Source organism: Pseudorca crassidens, chromosome 17 (assembly GCF_039906515.1).
Source record: "Pseudorca crassidens isolate mPseCra1 chromosome 17, mPseCra1.hap1, whole genome shotgun sequence".
Classification (NCBI taxonomy): Eukaryota; Metazoa; Chordata; class Mammalia; order Artiodactyla; family Delphinidae; genus Pseudorca; species Pseudorca crassidens.
Genome location: NC_090312.1, coordinates 28,905,891 through 28,919,883, shown reverse-complemented (window position 1 = coordinate 28,919,883; position 13,993 = coordinate 28,905,891). Strand labels below are relative to the sequence as shown.

At 38.0% G+C, this 13,993-nt stretch overlaps 1 protein-coding gene across 3 annotated transcripts in view; it reads left to right on the top strand.

Moving 5' to 3' along the window:
* The window catches only part of EBAG9 (estrogen receptor binding site associated antigen 9), a 31,446-nt gene extending 23,183 nt beyond the window's left edge, over nt 1-8,263 (top strand). For all 3 annotated transcript variants that reach the window (XM_067711477.1, XM_067711476.1, XM_067711475.1), the window contains exons 7-8: nt 3,862-3,953; nt 7,731-8,263. In XM_067711477.1, coding sequence (XP_067567578.1) covers nt 3,862-3,953; nt 7,731-7,851 — 213 coding nt within the window. In that variant the 3' untranslated portion in view covers nt 7,852-8,263. The remainder of the gene's footprint in view (nt 1-3,861; nt 3,954-7,730) is intronic.
* The last annotated feature ends 5,730 nt before the right edge of the window (nt 8,264-13,993 follow it).

Here is a 13,993-nt window from a genome sequence, read left to right as displayed (position 1 = left end):
TTTCTTAATTGTTTTGGGTTTGTTTTTGTAGGTCCTTTTCTTCTCTTGTGTTTCCCACTTAGAGAAGTTCCTTTAGCATTTGTTGTAGAGCTGGTTTGGTGGTGCTGAATTCTCTTAGCTTTTGCTTGTCTGTAAAGCTTTTGATTTCTCCATCGAATCTGAATGAGATCCTTGCCAGGTAGAGTAATCTTGGTTGTAGGTTCTTCCCCTTCATCACTTTAAGTATATCATGCCACTGTCTTCTGGCTTGTAGAGTTTCTGCTGAGAAATCAGCTGTTAACCTTATGGGAGTTCCCTTGTAGGTTATTTTGTCATTTTTCCCTTGCTGCTTGCAATAATTTTTCTTTGTCTTTAATTTTTGCCAATTTGCTTACTATGTGTCTTGGTGTGCTTCTCCTTTGGTTTATCCTGTATGGGACTCTCTGCGCTTCCTGGACTTGGGTGTCTATTTCCTTTCCCATGTTAGGGAAGTTTTCGACTATAATCTCTTCAAATATTTTCTTTGGTCCTTTCTCTCTCTCTTCTCCTTCTGGGAACCCTATAATGCGAATGTTGTTGCGTTTAATGTTGTCCCAGAGGTCTCTTAGGCTGTCATCATTTCTTTTCATTCTCTTTTCTTTATTCTGTTCCACAGCAGTGAATTCCATCATTCTGTCTTCCAGGTCACTTATCGGTTCTTCTGCCTCAGTTATTCTGCTATTGATTCCTTCTAGTGTAGTTTTCATTTCAGTTATTGTATTGTTCATCTCTGTTTGTTTGTTCTTTAATTCTTCTAGGTCTTTGTTAAACATTTCTTGCACCTTCTCGATCTTTGCCTCCATTCTTTTTCCGAGGTCCTGGATCATCTTCACTATCATTATTCTGAATCCTTTTTCTGGAAGGTTGCCTGTCTCCACTTCATTTAGTCATTTTTCTGGGGGTTTATCTTGTTCCTTCATCTGGTACATAGCCCTCTGCCTTTTCATCTTGTCTCTTTCTGTGAATGTGTTTTTGTCCCACAGGCTGCAGGATTGTAGTTCTTCTTGCTTCTGCTGTCTGCCCTCTGGTGGATGAGGCTATCTAAGAGGCTTGTGTAAGTTTTTTGATGGGAGGGACTGGTGGTGGGTAGAGCTGACTGTTGCTCTGGTGGGCAGAGCTCAGTAAAACTTTAATCCACTTGACTGTTGAAGGGTGTGGCTGGGTTCCCTCCCTGTTGGGTTTTTGGCCTGAGGCAACCCAACACTGGAGCCTACCTGGGCTCTTTGGTGGGGCTAATGACAGACTCTTGGAGGGTTCATGCCAAGGAGTACTTCCCAGAACTTCTGCTGCCAGTGTCCTTGTCCCCACGGTGACACACAGCCTCCCGCCACCTCTGCAGGAGACCCTCCAACACTAGCAGGTAGGTCTGGTTCAGTCTCCCCTGGGTTCACTGCTCCTTCCCCTGTGTCCCGATGCACACACTACTTTGTGTGTGCCCTCCAAGAGTGCAGTCTCTGTTTCCCCCAGTCCTGTCAAAGTCCTGCAATCAGATCCCACTAGTCTTCAAAGTCTGATTCTCTAGGAGTTCCTTCTCCCGTTGCCGGACCCCCAGGTTGGGAAGCCTGACGTGGGGCTCAGAACCTTCACTCCAGTGGGTGGACTTCTGTGGTATAAGTGTTCTTCAGTCTGTGAGTCACCCACCCAGCAGTTATGGGATTTGATTTTACTGTGATTGCGCCCCTCCTACCGTCTCATTGTGACTTCTCCTTTGTCTTTGGATGTGGGGTATCTTTTTTGGTGAGTTCCAGTGTCTTCTTGTCGATGATTGTCCCTTTGAACTTTTTAAAACACACCACTGTCCAGACCCCTCCCCAGACCCTAGCTTTTAAGTATGTTTTGATTGATTAATTATTGATTAGTAATTATTGACTGCTTGATTACATTAGTTATCCATTGTTGTATAACAACCCCCCACTTAGTGGCTTGAACAACAATAAATATTTTTTTTATCTCATAGTTTCTGTGGATTAGGAATCCACAGAATTCCTAATTCTGTGATAGCTCTTTTTATACTAAGGATATTAACTCTTTTCTGTCATCGTTTACAATTTTCACTTTATTATCGGCTTTATAATTTAGTTTGGATGTTTTTAATGGGCAGATGTATTTAGTTTTTAATGTAGCAAATCTGTTAATTAAAACTTTTTCTTTACTTCGAAGACCGTCTCTACTAAAGGATCAGTTACTCTTTTTTTTATGGTCATAGTCATTTCACCTTTTTTGTATCTAAATGTTTTATACACTAAAAGTCAAACACCTCAGTGGAAAAATGGATAAATTTACAAATAAGAAATAGACATACCTGATAACATGAAGAAAAGTTTGATCTTATTAGTTCTCAAAGAAATTCAAAGTAAATTAACAAGACACCATTTAAAATCTTAACATATTAGCAAAGATAGAAAAGAAGGCAATTACCTACTCGTATTGACAAAAATGCAAGGAAACAAGACTTCCACCTACTGCTGTCAAGAGAATAAGTTGGTATAACTTTTCAAGAGAGTCATTCAGTGACTTTGAAAATCCTTTTCTTTGATTTAGCTAGTTTACTTTTAGAAATTTACATTAAACATACAATCAGAAATTTTTTTAAAAAATTTTTTAACAGTGGATTGTATCTCATTTATGGTTAAGAGCAGAAAATTCAACACTTTTTATTTCGGTTTTAGGTCTAAGTGCTCAAAAGAGAATATAATAAATCTGTTCACAGCTTGGTGCCAGTTATTTTATGCATGTAATTATTTCCCCACCAACTAAACATTCTAGAATGAGCATTTTCATTGTTTGTGGAAGGAAAAAGTGAACTTTTAGAGGTCTGGCCTGGGGAATAGTAGAAGGTAGTGTGGCCAGCCTGATGGTATCAAGTAAGACAGGCAAAAGGAAGCACGATATAGAAGTACTCCAATAAATAGTAAATTTTGCCTGACTTGTCATTTTTCCCTGGGACCCAGACAGTAACTGCCACTGAAAAATCTAGAAAATTACTTGTGCTTAAATGGAGATGACTATGCTAGTTTGGAGACGTTGGTTCTTCCAGTTCATCTCCCCAGCACAGAGTAGTCCAGTCAAGCATCTCTAATCCAGCCTGGGATCAGTCTGTCTCTTCTCTTTCCTCCACCCCCCACTCCTTCTTCTTATTGAAAAGAGAGATAACAGAGAGAACAAATGTTCTATTCTTGTCTATTCCAAACTAAAGTAGGCAAAAAAAGAAAAGTTAATATAAAAGGAGTATCGTTTAAAACATAAAATAGGAAGAAACCTGGACTTGCCAGGACTGTTGAGTATGGAAGGTCATGCGTCTCAGGAAATCCCTCAGTTCCAGGCAAACCAGGGGCAATCATTTGAGCCTATATAGGATGTGTTAAGAAAGTGGAGAAGATACAGGGCAATGACAAGGTCTGAGTTATGCTTTAAAAGATACTCTTCTTGGGCTTCCCTGGTTGCGCAGTGGTTAGGAATCTGCCTCCCAATGCAGGGCACATGGGTTCGAGCCCTGGTCCGGGAAAATCTCACATGCCACAGAGCAGCTAAGCCCGTGCACCACAACTGCTGAGCCTGTGCTGTAGAACCCACGAGCAACAACTACTGAAGCCCACGCACCTAGAGCCCGTGCTTCGCAACAGGAGAAGTCACCACAATGAGAAGCCCACGCATCACAACAATGAGTGGTCCCCGCTCACTGCAACTAAGAAAGCCGCGCGCACAGCAATGAAGACCCAACACAGCCAAAAAATAAATAAATAAATAATAAATTCTTTTAAACAAAAATACTGTCTTGACCACTGAGTGGAAAAAGGATGGCTCTTGACCATTGTAATTTTGCTTTGTTTTGTTTTATTGTAGCCTGAATTAGGTGACTTGGATACCTGGCAGGAAAATACCAATGCATGGGAAGAAGAGGAAGATGCGGCCTGGCAAGCCGAAGAAGTTCTGAGGTATTTGAGTAATATTTACACTGCAGCCTGAGTAGAAGAACTGGTTTTGTCCATGTCGCATTTAAGGTCAAGAAAGCTTATTCTGCCAAATGTTGTATTTTTCGTCATTCTCATTTGAACCTTGATAATATGGGATAGTTTTTTTAATCATATAAAATATGCTATTTTATATGATTAAAACCTCACAGAAACCAACAATTTAAAGCAATATAGATACAAAAGAATAATTTATTAATGGAGAATGAAACCTTTTACATATATACACGATATTGAACTATATGCTTTATACTTCATTCCCTATAAAATATATTTATCTCTTGAAATGTCCTGCCGTGAAATGTGAGTCACAACAATGTATGTTCTCTAGGTCAGAAGTTATACCTTTAGTTTTGTTTCCCCGTGGTCTGGCATAGTGCCAGCACTGCTCATTTGAATAGAGCAGTGAATAGCACTGCTATTTGAAAATAACTTGTATTGTACTCTACATTTGTATGTGTACTTCAATTTATGTACTTGAAAGCCCTGAGGTAGATAAGATAAGTCATATACTTACTGCCTGCTCTACAGAAAATATTATTCTGGAGGTTTTCAAGTTTGTTTTTGTTGGTTATGTTCTTATTTTTTTGTTTTTGTGAGCAGTAACTCAATTCTTGCTACTACCACATTAGGTCAAAAAGAAAATTTACCTTGAGAGAGTCTGTGACTCATCACTGATGAAAACTCAGATATGTAAATGTATCTAAATTACTTTTGCATTTTTCAAGATGATAAAGTAAAATATAGCAATGTGTTTTTTTCAAATATGGCTTTTATAATTGGGATAGAAAATGAATTACTCTTGGGCTTCCCTGGTGGCGCAGTGGTTGAGAGTCCGCCTGCCGATGCAGGGGATGCGGGTTCGTGCCCCGGTCCGGGAAGATCCCACATGCCGCGGAGGGGCTAGGCCCGTGAGCCATGGCCGCTGAGCCTGCGCGTCCGGAGTCTGTGCTCCGCAATGGGAGAGGCCACAACAGTTAGGCCCGCGTATCGAAAAAAAAGAAAATGAATTACTCTTTATTTGACTATCTTAACGAAACAACTGATTTCATTTTTGTGTTGTCCTTTCCTCTCTTTACCAATAAATTATAATTACCTTGAACAACCAGCAGAGGGTGTAGTTAAATAACTGGGAGTTAAGGCTGACCTCTTTTTGATCTTGTGCTTACTGTTTTCAGCATTTTTTTTTTTAAACAGGAAGGGGTCACATTAGTAAATTTGTGAGAGTTTAAAATATTTAGTTCCTGCTTGATAATTATTCAGTATAAAGGAAATAGTTTTAAAATTGTAAACATTTATGTTGCATGGATTTCAAAAAAGGTGTCACTTGTTTTTTCATTTTTTATTTTTTACTCTGTTTCTTTTGGATAAATCATAGATACAGAAGTCTGGGTATTTTAGAACATTTTGGGGATTCTAGTGATGATTGGTGTCATCAACCACAAGGATGATAAAGGAAGGAGCTATTCATTTTGAATCCAGTAATCTTAATGCCAACACTGTAGAGTTTATGAGTTCACAAGTAGCTGAACATTCACTGTACAAAAACCTTTTCTTTTTCACCCTATCTTCTTGCACCCTGAACAAAACAAAACCAAAAAACTCAAACTTAGTGCTTTTGATATGACAGCTTGGGAGAGGGATCCTATTAGTCAGTAATAGACATGTTTCTTGCTTCAGGTTGCATAAGTAGAGCCAAAAACACTTCCATATGTTGTTACCGCCCTCAGGATAACACTGAGAATTTTAAAAGTGTATCCATAATCCATAGCCTCTAACCTAGCCTGTTCCCCATTGCCACTTTAAATACTGCCAGTACTATGATCAGTATCATTAAGGAAAAAGATTCTGGTACCTTAGTGATTCCAGACATGTATCTGGACAGGAAAAATATATTTTGTCTGCATTAATGTCTAAGTTGCCTCTTGTACCAGAAATATTAATTGCTGATGTTTATATATCAGCTAGTAACTAGGTCAAAGCTCAATTATCTTATGTTTGTAACCTAGCCAGCCCTTTTTAATTCTTTTTCTCTTTCTTTTTTTGCCACAGACATTTTGATGTTTTTAGTGCAGATATCAGTTTTGCTTGAAAGTGAGCAGAGCTATTGAAAAGTAGATTTTTTAAAACTATTCTTTTGAAATTTTAGTTAATTGATAGTGATGGTCAAAATGTTGCCTAAACTAAGGCTCTCTACTGTCTTGAATTTTGGTCATCCATACCTCTGCTTACTCCCATTTGTAAGTATGATTGAGAAGTGTATATACATTTCACTCACTATAGCCAGCTTTGAGCTGTCCCATATATGGGTAATCCACACTAGATTTTTCTCTATATAATCCAGTGTTGCCTATCTGCTGCCCAGCTGTGCCCTACAGCTTCCTTCCTCAGCCTTGTGTGCTTCTTGACTTACTTTCTCATATCCTAAACCTTCAGACCCAGGACCAACTTCTGTTCTTCTTTCTCCTATTTCATCACCACACTCCTACTCCCACTTCCCATACAAATCAATAAGATAGAGCACTTAGATGTGGAATCTAAAATATGACACAAATGAACCTATCTACGAAACAGAAACAGACTCACAGACATAGAGAACAGACTTGTGGTTGCCGGGCGGGGGTGGGGGTGGATTGAGACTTGGAGGTTAGCAGATGCAAACTACCATATATAGAACGGATAAAAGACAAGGTCCGACTGTATAGTATACAGACTATATTCAATATCCTGTGATAAACCATAATTGAAAAGAATATTTTAAAAAATGTGTATATATGCATAAATGAATCACTTTACCATACAGTGGAAATTAACAGAACATTGTAAATCAACTCTACTTCAATTTAAAAAAATCAATAAATATAGAGGGGTTTAGTGATTCTAGATCAGTGGAGTTAGGGAGGGACTGGGGGAAGGTATTTCATAATGTGTAATTAGTAAATACCCACCATTCTGCCCCTTCATTAGTAGAGCTAGTCAAATCTTTAAATAGATTTCTAGCTTCTAGTTGGAAGTCATGTCTTAGGTTTCCATTTTCTCTTTGCTTTGTGCTCTGTACATCTGTGTTCTTGACATCCTTTAGCTGACTATTTTTAACTATTATAATAACAGTATTTAATCCTAAATATCAGGCTTTTCTGAATGGTACCAAAAAGAAGGTGTGGTCCAATGGAAGTAGTGTTTTAGTGAAAATAATCTGAAGAAGAGGAATCAGGAGATGTGGGTTCTTAACCTTAATCTTATAATTTTGGACATTTCACTTAACCTGAATGCCCCATTTTACTTTTTTTTTTTTTTTTTTTTGTGATACGCGGGCCTCTCATGTTGTGGCCTCTCCCGTTGCGGAGCACAGGCTCCGGACGCGCAGGCTCAGCAGCCATGGCTCACGGGCCCAGCCGCTCCGCGGCATGTGGGATCTTCCTGGACCGGGGCATGAACCCGTGTCCCCTGCATCAGCAGGCGGACTCTCAACCACTGCGCCACCAGGGAAGCCCCCATTTTACTTATTTTTAAACCAGAGATAATACCTTTTTTATTTTGTAAGTCATGTTCTAAAGATTAAAAAAATATATACTGTTTTTGAAAATCTTTGAAATTTCAAAGCAGTGAGAAGAATGAAGACTTTTTAACCTTAAATTTGATGATAATAAAAGGGCAGTGCTGTTTCTTTCTGGAATTTATTCACCATTTTACCTGTGTGGTGTTTTCTAAAAGTAAAAATACGAATATGTTTCTTTTCAGGCAGCAGAAGATAGCAGACAGAGAAAAGAGAGCAGCAGAACAACAAAGGAAGAAAATGGAAAAGGAAGCACAGCGGCTAATGAAGAAGGAACAAAACAAAATTGGTGTGAAACTTTCATAACAAAATGTCCTTCAGATGCATAGTGCCAGTGGGAGAAATATGAGCTCCACAACCCAAGCAACATTTGTATGGAGCTAAGAGTATTTCCAGAATACAAATACTCTGCTGGATTTTGATGCATTCATCAGGCCATACAGGACACCAGGATTCTCTCAAAGTCCCTTGAACTCTTGGTGATTGAGACTCAAAGAACACAAAAGACTTGTGAGACAATATTTTCTTCAACATGTTCCAACTGTAAGACCATTGTTTGCTGTAGATAAATTATTACAAATGAAATATATCAGTACCTCTTCAAGCTAGTGTTTCTAGCTGATTCAATGGGTGTAAATTTTATGGTGGGAAAGAACTCTGCTGTCTATAATGCTTTCCTTCATTGTGCATAATGATAAAATAAATAATTTTAAATATTCTTTTGTTTCCATGATTACCTGACCTAAATCAGACAGACTTGCAGAGCTTTAACTTCTTATTTTTGTTGTCAGAAGCTGGTATTGGCACACATTTCCTTTAACTTGAACTGGTATTCATTAGGGATCTAGTAATTTCAGTTTTCAAGAAAATGACATTAAATGCAATAATTTTATTTAGTACAAACATTTTGTACATCATTGTTTTCTTTTAGATGGTGTTGTTATACATATTTGTCATTTATATTACATGTATAAACATATTGAAAATCAGTTAAAATGGCAAATTTGTTTTACATTATTATAACTTGTGAGTTTTAAAAGCTAGTATTAGTAGTTTTTCCCTGTCATTGTAGATTTTAAGATGTTATGGTATCTTTAAGTACCTTAGTTCCTCCCCACCAAAAGGTATTAATTTACAAATGCATATAGCCTTCAGTTTTACTATTTCAAAGCTTTTAGATAATTTCTGTATCAGTTTTATATATCTGACATAATACAGGTTACCTATGTTGTTGACTAAGGTAACATTATTGATTTATTAAAACAAGATAGGAATAATAATACTTCTATTTTCAGATGTTGACTAGCTCCAGAATAGTTTTCAGGAAATAGATATAGACTGTGTTCATAGGGAAAAATGTAGATTTGATAGTTTAAAATCTCATTAATTTTGTCTCCACAATTAAAATACATCCAGCCTGACCTTCTATGGCTTTAGAATTTAATATTTTTACTTTCTTAAAAGCTGTTGCCCAAATGAACATTTTGTGGATTTTGAAAATGTCGTAAATACTCTACAGGCCAAATACTGCTAATTTATTTGAATTAAAGTGATATTTCATGGTAAAATCACAAACTATACAATGAGCTAAGTTCTTACGCCTAAGCTTCCAGACTAAATGCAATTTATTTTTTATTTTTAAAAAATTTTTATTGGAGTACAGTTGATTTACAGTGTGTTAGTTTCAGGTGTACAGCAAAGTGGAATCGGTTAAAATTTAACTTTGATAAAAGAACTTCCTGTTATAGCCCCAAGCTATATTTTCAGTTATGTTTATTAGAGAGTTTTTGCCAGTAAACTCCCAATTAAATAGAATTAGACTCAAATTTTTAATAAAAAATGAATTATCTTATGTCATTTGTATTTATTTTAGTTATTATAGGAATGCTACATGCTTTCTCTAAATTGGGGGTTCGAAAGGATAATTTCTCCTTTAGTACAATCAGTCTTACTGTTTTTCCCCCATAGTTTTTTTTTCTTTTTTTTCCCCCATAGTTATTGAAGTCTGCTTTGGTCATGATTTTCATGTGTGAGATTTTGTTTTTTGTTTGGTTTTTTATTTTTGTTTATTTAGAAATAAAGACTGGATAGAAATTATAGTCTGTATAGATTAATTAGGAAGAAAGAGATTTTTCTCATGGAAAGAATAGATATGAATTCTTGAATTTTTTGACCTCTGTTGGTATGTAAACTAAACTCCTGTATTAAATTGGTTATATTGTTCCAAAAGAAGTCATGGAGTTAAATACATATGATAAATCCTTTAGTAGCAAACTGGCTCCTTTAGCTTCTAAATTTATGGTTTCTTAATTTTAGCAAAGGATTATCAGTTTTAGAAGCTTATTAGTAAAAGTGAAAAAGAAATATGGATAGGCATAGACAGAATTAGTGCAGTGCTACCCATCATCTGAATTGTGCATTTCATGTACTGAGATAACAAATAATCAAAAACATGTGAAACTTATTCTGTGTTTTTTATATATATATTTCATGGTTTCTAGCCATCTCCTTTTATTAAGCTTTAGCTAGGGATATCCTCTAATTGAATCCTGGCTCTTTTTTAGTAGCATCTTTAATTGAGTCAATATTCAGCATCTGAATTCCTCAGTTTCAACATGTACTCGCCTCTGGCCAGGGCAGTGACTGTTCCTGGATGAAGATTGGTGGTTGGGAAGAAGGTGGTAGCTCTAGAAACCGGCATCTGGATTGATCTTCAACACCACTCTACAAGCTTACCACTAGAGTATAAATTTAACCACGGCCAATGTTCCAAAAACCCTAAACTTTGTCAATACAGGTAGGTATACCTTGTTTTATTGCACTTTGCTTTGTTGTGCTTTGCAGATACTGTATTTTTAACAAATTGAAGGTTTGTGGCAACCCTGTGTTGAGCAAGTTTATCAGCACCAATTTTCCAACAGCCTTTGCTCACTTCTTTACATTTTGGTATTTTCACAGTATTTCAAACTTTTTCATTATTGTATTTGTTATGGTGATCAGTGATTTTTAATTTACTATTGTTTTTGGGGTGTGAACCATACCCATATAAGATACGACAGTGAACTTAATTGATAAATGTTGTATGTGTTCTGCCTGCTTCACCAACTAGCCCTTCCCCCGTCTTTGTCCCTCTCCTCCCACCTCCCTATTCTCTGAGACACGGCAATATTGAAACTAGGCAAATTTAAAACCCTACGATGGCCTCTAAGTGTTCAAAAGAAAGGAAGAGTCATACATCTCTTACTTTAAATCAAAAAGCTAGAAATGATTAAGTTGTGAGGAATGCATGTTGAAAGTTGAGATAGGCCCAAACTAGGCCTCTTGTGCCGAACAGCCAAGTTGTGAATGTAAAGGAAAAGTTCTTGAAGGAAATTTAAAGTGCTACTCCAGGGACCATACAGATAAGAAAGCTTTATTGCTAACATGGAGAAAGTTTTAGTGGTCTGGATAGAAGATCAAACTACCCACAACATTCCTTTAATCCAGAAGCCTTATCCAGAGCAAGGCCCTAACTCTCTTCAATTCAGTGAGGGCTGAGAGGTGAGGCAGTGGTAGAAGAAAAGTTTGAAGCTAGCAGAGATTTGTCCATGAGGTTTAAGGAAGAAGTTATTTCCCTAACAAATGTGCAAGGTTAAGCAGCAAGTGCTAATGTAGAAGTTGCAGAATGTCATCCAGAAGATCTAGCTAAGATTATTCATGAAGATGGCTGCAGTAAACAACAGATTTTCAACGTAGGTGAAACAGGTTTACATGAGAAGAAGTTGCCATGTAGGACTTTCGTATGTAGAGAGAAATCAATGCCTGGCTTCAAATCTTCAAGAGACAGGCTGACTCTCTCGTTAGTGGCTAATGCAGCTGGTGACTTTAAGTTGAAGCCAATGCTTATTTACCATTCCCCAAATCCTAGGATCTTCAAGAATTATGCTAAATCTACTCTGCCTGTGCTCTACAAATGGAACAACAAAGCATTGATAACAGCATGTCGGTTCACAATATGGTTTACTGAATATTTTAAGCCAACTGTTGAGACCTACTGCTCAAAAAAAAAAAAAAGATTCCTTTCAAAATATTCCTGCTTATGGACAATGCTCCAGCTCTGATGGAGATGTACAATGAGAGTCATATTGTTTTCTAGCCTGCTAACACAGCATCCATTCTGCAGCTCTTGCATCAAGGGAGTAATTTCGATTTTCAAGTCTTATTATTTAAGAAATACAATTTGTAAGGCCATAGCTGCCATTGATAGTTATTCCTCAGGTGGATCTGGGCAAAGTCAATTAAAAACCGTATGGAAAGGATTCACCATTCTAGATGCCATTAGGAGCATTCATGATTCATGGGGAAAGGTCAAAATATCAACATAAAAGCATTTGGGAGACGTTGCTTAAAACCCTCATGGATGACTTTAAGGGGTTCAAGACTTCAGTGGAGGAAGTCACTGCAGATGTGGAAATAGCAAGAGAACTAGAATTAGAAGTGGAGCCTGAAGATGTGACTGAATTGCTGCAATCTCATGATAAAGCTAAATGGATCTGGAGTTACTTCTTACGGAAGAGCCAAAGAAAGTGGTTTCTTGAGATGGAATCTGCTCCTGGTGAAGATGCTGTGAAGATTGTTGAAGTGGCAGCAGAGGATGTAGAATATCACAAACACTTAATTGATAAAGCAGCACCAGGGTTTGGGAGGAGGGACTCCAATTTTGAGAAAAGTTCTACTGTGGGTGAAATGCTATCAAACAGCGCTGCATGCTACAGAGAAATAATTCCTAGAAAGGAAGAGTCAATCAGTGCATCAAATTTCATTGTTATCTTTAAGAAATTTTCACAGCCACCCCAGCCTTTAGCAACCACCAACCTAATCAGTCAGCAGCCATCAACATGGAGGCAAGACCCTCCACCAGAAAAAGATTATGACTCACTGAAGGCTCAGATGATGGTTAGCATATTTAGCAATACAGAATTTTTAAGTTGAGGTATGTACACTTTTTTGACATAATGCTATTGCACACTTAATGGACTACAGTATAGTATAAACGTAACTTTTCTATGCACTGGGAAACCAAAGCATTCCTGTGACTTGGTTTGTTGCAGTATTTGCTTTATTGTGCTCATCTGGATGATGTATTTACTAAAGGCATGCTCTGGGCCACATAGAGCTAACATTTACATTTTCTTCAATCCTTTGTAGTTCAGCTTTGAGATAACCTACTGAAACGATTTTCACACTCCTTAGCCTCTTGTTCAGAGGAAATCTTTCATAAGTGTGTCAGCGAATACAGCAGTTACCAAGGTGGGTGCTTCTGGCTGAAGTCAAATTGGGAGGTTGGGGTGCTCTAGGACCTGCAGATGGCTGCAGGTGAAGGAGCTTCTCCCCTCTCTTACAGGTGAATGGAGGGCTGACGAAGATGGTGGATCCATTAAGAGCTCATTTTAGTAGCTAATAACTTAATCAACTTGTTTTTCCCATTATGCAGATTTTTAAAATTTAAGTTGTTCTCTCCTAATATCAAAGACAGCTTTTTTTTTCTTTGTGTAATTTACTTCCATTTTCTTTAATACAACCAAGGCTGTTTCAAGGTTACATCAACAGCTAGTAACTTTCTTTCACTTTGCTTTCTTTTTTAAAAATTATTATTTATTTATGTTTTATTTTGGCTGTTCCAGGTCTTAGTTGCGGCACGCGGAATCTTCCTTGCAGCCTGTGGGATCTTTAGTTTCGGCATGGGACTTCTTAGTTGCGGCATATGGACTTCAGTTGCAGCATGCATGAGAGATCTAGTTCCGTGACCAGGGATCGAACCCGGGCCCCCTGCATTGGGAGCATGGAGTCTTACCCACTGGACCTCCAGGGAAGTCCCTCTTTTACTTTGCTTTCTTTTTTTTCCCTTAAATTTGTGTATTCATTTATTTTATTTTTGGCTGTGTTGGGTCTTCGTTGCTGTGCGTAGGCTTCTCATTGCCGTGGCTTCTCTTGTTGCGGAGCACGGGCTCTAGGCGCATGGGCTTCAGTAGTTGTGGCTCGTGGGCTCTAGAGCGCAGGCTCAGTAGTTGTGGCACACAGGCTTAGTTGCTCCGCGGCATGTGGGATCTTCCCGGACCAGGGCTCAAACCCGTGTCCCCTGCACTGGCAGGCAGATTCTTAACCACTGTGCCACCAGGGAAGTCCCTACTTTGCTTGCTATCTTTTATTTTCAGTGTCCCTTAGTCGTGGCCATTGGACTGCTCAGTAACTAGAGTAAGTTTTGAGAGTAGTTAATATGCTTTTTCACCAGAAGCCTCAATCTCCTAAGCTGGAAAGAGACACTATTCTAGAAGACCCCTCATCCTCCACCCCATACGACAGATTTCTACCCTTGCATAACTGCTGTTGCAACTGCTAATCCACAATCAGGAGTGTTACAGAGAAACTCACTAGAAGTCTTTGACCACCCAAGACAATCTCAGCCTTT